This window comes from Corvus moneduloides, chromosome 1 (genome assembly GCF_009650955.1).
Source record: "Corvus moneduloides isolate bCorMon1 chromosome 1, bCorMon1.pri, whole genome shotgun sequence".
NCBI lineage: Eukaryota > Metazoa > Chordata > Aves > Passeriformes > Corvidae > Corvus > Corvus moneduloides.
In genome coordinates, this window is record NC_045476.1 from 45,365,713 (window position 1) to 45,371,712 (window position 6,000).

Genomic DNA, 6,000 nt, shown 5'->3' on the forward strand with positions numbered 1-6,000 from the left:
CATTTTGCTCATTCAATCCTTTCTTTGACTATCTTCAGCTTTTTCCTTTCTTCCTTTTTTTTTTTAATGCCACTCATCTGCTTTTCATTAGAAAATAAAGTATGACTTCACCTCTGCAAAAACTTAATTTAAGATCAAAACAGTTTTGAGGGAAGGAAGGAAAAGTATTTGAACTAGCACATCCAGTCCTTGAAGCCTTGTTTTCTGGGACATCTGCAGAGCTTTGAGAAGTCCACTGTAGAATGATGGGGACTTCTGCCCTAATGAGGCCTGCAAAATAATGACTGTCCTCTTTGCAGGCCCAGGGATCAAGAACACCACACCTTCATTGGTGGTTTTTAACAAAATTAGATGAGCGCAATAAAATAAAACACAACAACTACATGCTGTTGCCTGGCCCCCTCACTACAAACAAACAAAAAATCCCAGTGCAGAAATTATGTAAGAAATTATTTTGCACTACACAATTTCAATTTTCTTTTTAACTCCTTCCATGTTTGGTGGAGTGTAACAATGGGAGAAATCAAACTGTCCAGTAGCTCTGGGAAGTGAGAACTGTAACTCTAGGCAAATTAGGTTACCGTTTCCTTTAGAATACTGAATATACTGATAGGTAAAATATGGACAGTGAAAAAATACAGCACATTTTAACACAAATTGTCAGTATTTATATTTAGAAAGGAAGCACCTGAATGCTACAACACTGCACGTATCTCAGCCCCCTTTAGGTGGGTTTCAGCTGTCCAAATAATAATGAATAAATGAAGAATGTTACAATAACCTATGGATTACAACATCCCCTCCCCCTTTCAGATAGTGAATAAGCCTAAGAATGTGCAAACTTCAAGCTAACTTAATTATAAGGTAAAAGACCCCAACAGCTCTAAAATTGAGTTTCAAATAGTTGTTGTGCTGGATTTTTATTTCCAACTTAAAATCATACAGGTTACCCTATTTGGTAACTGAGATGCATAGCAGGCTCAACAGATTATACACAGAACATCACAGATCTTCTCTATTTCCAGCAAGTATAATTACTCTAGAAAACATATTCTTCCTCCCGACACAAAAGCTGTGTAAAATACCCTATAAGTTTTTTCCTGCCAGCAGCAAGCTCAAAATGATTACTTTATCAAAGAGAATCACATAGATGACAATAAATACATTGATGAATTTAAACCATATATGTTTCCTACTCAGATGTCCACCACCCAACAACCAGACAGCTGGACACTACTTGGAGAGCCACTCATACATATCAGGGAATTAGCTGACCCATTTAACTTTAATAATACAAAATAAGCAGTTCAATGGGCAGCTCAAAGGGTATGTTCTTCCTTTATTGATTGATCCAATTATTTTATTCCCTGTATTTTACAGTTTCACTTATGGAAGAGAAGTAGGCTACCATATAAAGCTTTTATTAATAATAGGCACCCAGTTCCTACCTTGTAAAGTTAAGAGTAGATTTCCTATTTAAAGGAAGATGCTTTAATTGGGCCTGTATTATAAAACAGATTCACCCCACTATGAAAGTGATAAGAAAGATTTAGATATCTCCTTTGTCTCGTACATGCTTCCGCAGAAAACAATCTTAATACCTTTCAAGTTGAGCTTCAAGGAGCTGTACTCCCACTATACAGAGCCCAGCAGTAACATGGCCAAATTGGCCTCATCTTAACCTGTCTTATAAAAATCAGGAAAGAAAATATTTTATTATGGAAAAGGTGGTACAGGTTTACCTTATGAACTCAGTTTTTTTATGTGTGGGAAAACTAGAGGTCACTCTAGAATGAGAAGTGGGAAGAAGTGCTTCAAGAAAGGGTCAGCAGCTGGTCTGGAACCTAGGGCTGGGATTTTACTTCCACATCTGTACACTGCTCACCTGCTGCAGGGCCTTGGCCAAGTCATCTCATCACAACCCTTCTCATTCTGTCTACTTTGCTTATCTAAAGCAAAAAGCCCTTCTTCAAGGAGGTATTATTGCTTGTGCAAGTGCTTTAGGCTACTGGGTTCTAATTATATTTATAAACACCCAGGCATTACTGTAAGATACATACAATGAAAAATAAACAAGTTTGCAGAAAACTTAGTGTACTAAAACAGTACATATTTCACCTTGTTTACAAGAAAAGCTCCCAGTGAGACTGGAGAGAGAGTTGTATTTTCACATACTGTAAACCAATAGGGAAAAAAAATGCAGAGGAGACTTCCTCCTACATCTTCATTAAATATATTTATGTGTGTAAGTCACACAGTGCTGCTTTTATACAAAGCGCTGCAAGCTCGCATGCCTAATGCTCAATTTCACAGTGGACAAAACCAAAACGATGTATGCAGCCATTCATACACGCACAGATACAGCAAGTGCCAAATACAAAACCCCTCACAGCACACAGCACTACTGTGTACCTCCAAAAGTAATGGAAACTGTACCAACTCCTATTATATATCTTGTTCAGAATCCCACCCTCCTCCTTCAGACTTGGGCTTTTAAGAAGGTTTTTTACTCAGAAGAGCCCGTTCTGTGCCTTCCACACAGACTTTTCTCACAGAGGAACAAGTCAAGTGGAGCAGCTCAACAGCTACAACTCTCCAGTTCTTTCATCAGGAAGAAAGACCAAACCCCACATTTTTCTAGCCTCAGCAGCAGCCCCCTAAACTTCAAGCTCATTCTGCTCAGGATACGTGCACACCAAACATGTATTTACCGGCAGTCTTTGTCCACATTTCCCATGACAAAAAGGGATGGGTTGAAAAGAAGGACCAGGAGGTCCCTCTTGAGGACCAAGCACCCTGCCCCAGAACAGTGCCTTTTACTCTGTTCTGCTCGGCATTTCTGCTGTCACCAGTGAGACGTCACCCTCTGCACGGTCACTGACCTCTCCACCTTCTTGTTTTGTGACTCTTCATCCCTAGCAGACAGATGCTCTCTGGCTGTTACTCCAAACCCCTCTGAGGTTAAGCTCCTAATAAATTCTGCATGCTGAATTTTGCAATGAAACTTATGTGGGAGAAGGTGATTGACACTAAGGATGCCATTACATATTTTAGCACTCCAACTTGTACAGCTCTATGAAGATTTACATAAGATCCATGTACAGTCACTACTTGAATGAAAACAGATGTCCCCTTTGAAGATGGTGCGTTTGCCTTCTCTCACTCTTTTGCATTCACACACACAAATGCAAAACCAATGGAAGAGAAGTTACAGCCCGAAGAAAGAAAAAGTTCAAAGTTACACACTGCACTGCTACAGTTGGCAAACCAGCTTCTTCAGGCTACAGTTTCTGACAAGCCACTAATGTTACAAGCCAAGAAGTGTCCTTCTGAAGCAACTGTCAGGTGTTCAGGAAGAAAAATAAAGCATTTTTCCACCCCGCACCATCCTTCCCACCTTATCCCACTGGAGAAGCTGCTTGGTTAGCTTACAAGGAGCTTCCAGTCTGCCTACTTGCTTCTGTTATGAGATCTGAAAGCAAGCTGTCTGCCACTGAACTACTGAAGAGAAGTCAAACAGCAAAGGTAGGGTTTGCATTTTAATCTGAACACAGAGCAGCATTTAGTGCTTGGAGCTGTGCCTACATCCTGGCAGGAGGAAGACCCCCTGGCCATGGGTCCTGCTCCACTCATCCCTGCAGTACCAATGGGACACGCATCCAAGCCTTGTCACAGATGAGGGCCAGCAAGGACACCCCGGCAGGGCACTGACTGTTCCTGCTCTGTACCCCATCACCAGAGTCCTGCAAGAGGGAAAGAGGAGCTGACAGCAGGCCATGGCATGCCCTCCTCCCCTCCCAAATAGCACCTGCAAGAGAGAGGCCGGTGAGTCCCCAAAAAAGCAAAGGGTTTCAGAGGAGACAAAGCTTCTTGATAGCACGGCAACCTCTACGGGGCAGAGCACCACAGGAGAAGGCTTTCACCCTCAAAAACATCACCTGGAGGTGCATCAGAGGGAAAAAAAAAGCACCAACCAGGGAAGAGAAAAGCAATTCAAACACACACATACTTCCCTAACAGCCCATGAAAAATTTACCCACTTCACAACCAGTTTGGTTTATAGCAAGTCTTGCTAACATTAAAATACGGAGATGTAAAGGGGACTCATCACTGGGAAAGCGTCAAACCAATATCATTGCCCACAGTGAGTGTTGCAAAGTTCAAGTACACCAGCTGCTCTTTAACCTTATTGACACTGGTGTAATCTTGCACTGTCCCATGCATGCACCAAGGCTGAAGCGTAGGTGCCTGCACATTTGGAAACAGCTAAGACATTGCAATGTGTGTGGCTTCCGAAATTTGCCCTCCCACGATAGCATTGCACCATGCCTTCAGCAGCTTTCAGCATACAGCTAAATCTCCTCGCACCACCAGACAGGACTATAGAGCCATAAAACGATGCTTTGTCTTGTTTGTTAGCTTGGCCTTTCACTTAACGTCTGCCGAAGTAGGAGAACAGAGAAAACAAGATGCACTTTTCTCACAAACAGCTACTCTCAATGCTGAAAGCATTATTAGAGGATCTGACATCAGCGCTGCCAATCTAAACATGTCAGCCCCGCTGTGCATCCACAAATTGCCCTGACAGCAGCAGCGCAGCCAGCGGCCCGTGCTCTGAGCACAGGCGACAATGCCCGCGGTCAGCGCTCCGAAGGCGGGAGCGACAGCTCTGACCGAGCTCCCTCCCTCCGCAATAAACAGGGGAGTCCCGCTTCCCCACCAAGGAGAAAATCGCAGGTGGACAGAAAGTGCTTGTGATGGGAAACCAGGAGCAGCACTCCTGAATGCGAGCGCCGGGCAGACACGGAGCAGAGAGCTCCGCTGGGGCGGGGTACAGGTGGATGGGGGAGCCCACCGCCGGCTCGGGCACCAAACACCGGACACCGGCCCGGCGCTAACTGACCGCCGGGGACACAACTTTCCCAAGCGCGGAGGCCGCGCCCCTTCGCTCCTCTGCCAGAGCTGCTGGCGACGGTGCCAGCTCCAGCCCGGGGCAGCGGCTTCTGCGGTGTCAACAGCTCCGCGCTGCGAGGCCGCCGCCACGCCCGGGCCGGGGCCGCGACCTCCGGGCAGAGAAGAAGGGTGCCCAGCTCCCCGCCGGGATGTTTACGCGGGGAGCGCTGCGACAGCGCTGCTAACCCAGCGCTCACCGCCGGCACCGGGAGCCGCCCCGCCCGCAGAGGGACAGACGGAGCGGCGGGCGGAGCAGCGGCGGCGCCGGGACGGGCAGCTCCCCGGGCGGGAGGGAGGCGGCGCTGCCCGCGCGGTCCCGTATTCTCTGCGCGCGGGTTTAATTTTTACGGCCGCCGGCCGGAAAGCTCCGGGGGGAGCGGGATCCACGGGCAGCACCGTAGCGGCCACTTCCGCGGACAGCGCCGGGCGGCAGCCGGGCCGCCCCCACGCCCGGCAGGGCAGGGAAGGGCACGGTACTTCCCTACCGCCTCCCTCCCCTCCCCTCCGGTAAATCCCCACCCTCCGTGGGCGGGTGGGCTCCTGCGGCCGCCCGGCCGTGTACCTTGCAGGCGGAGTAGACGCCCAGTTTCTCCAGCTTCTTGGCCCGCGGCGCGGCGCGCAGCTGCGCCTTCTTCCCCGCGGTGCGCGCCGAGCCGGGTCCCCCGGGGCTCTCGGCGGCGCTGCGGACCGGCCCCCCGGCGGCCACCCCCGCGGCGGCCGGGGAGCCCTGCTGCGGCCCGCCGCCGCCCGCCGCCCCGGCCCCGCCGCCGCCAGGCTCCGCCATGCCCGCGGCGCGGCGGCAGCCGCCCGTCCGTCCGGCCAGCCGGCGCGGCGCGGTGCGGTGCGCCCGGCCTTAGACCCTCCCCTTCGCCGCTCCGCCGCCGCCGGCTGCTCCCCGGGGGGGCGGGAGGAGGGACCCGCCGCTCCGCGGGCGGCTCCTGCCCCGCCGGCGGGGGCGGGGGGGCCGCACCCGCCTCCCGCCGCTGCGCACCGCAAGGGCGCGCCCGCCTCCCTGCGCGGGGGCTGCGCGGGGGCTGCGCGGGGCGG

General features: G+C 50.3%; 1 protein-coding gene across 1 annotated transcript in view; it reads right to left on the reverse strand.

Annotated features, from left to right (window-relative positions):
- The window catches only part of KAT2B (lysine acetyltransferase 2B), a 39,961-nt gene extending 34,224 nt beyond the window's left edge, over positions 1–5,737 (reverse strand). Inside the window, exon 1 of the mRNA XM_032108281.1 lies at positions 5,516–5,737. Coding sequence (XP_031964172.1) covers positions 5,516–5,737 — 222 coding nt within the window. The remainder of the gene's footprint in view (positions 1–5,515) is intronic.
- Between the last annotated feature and the right edge of the window lie 263 nt (positions 5,738–6,000).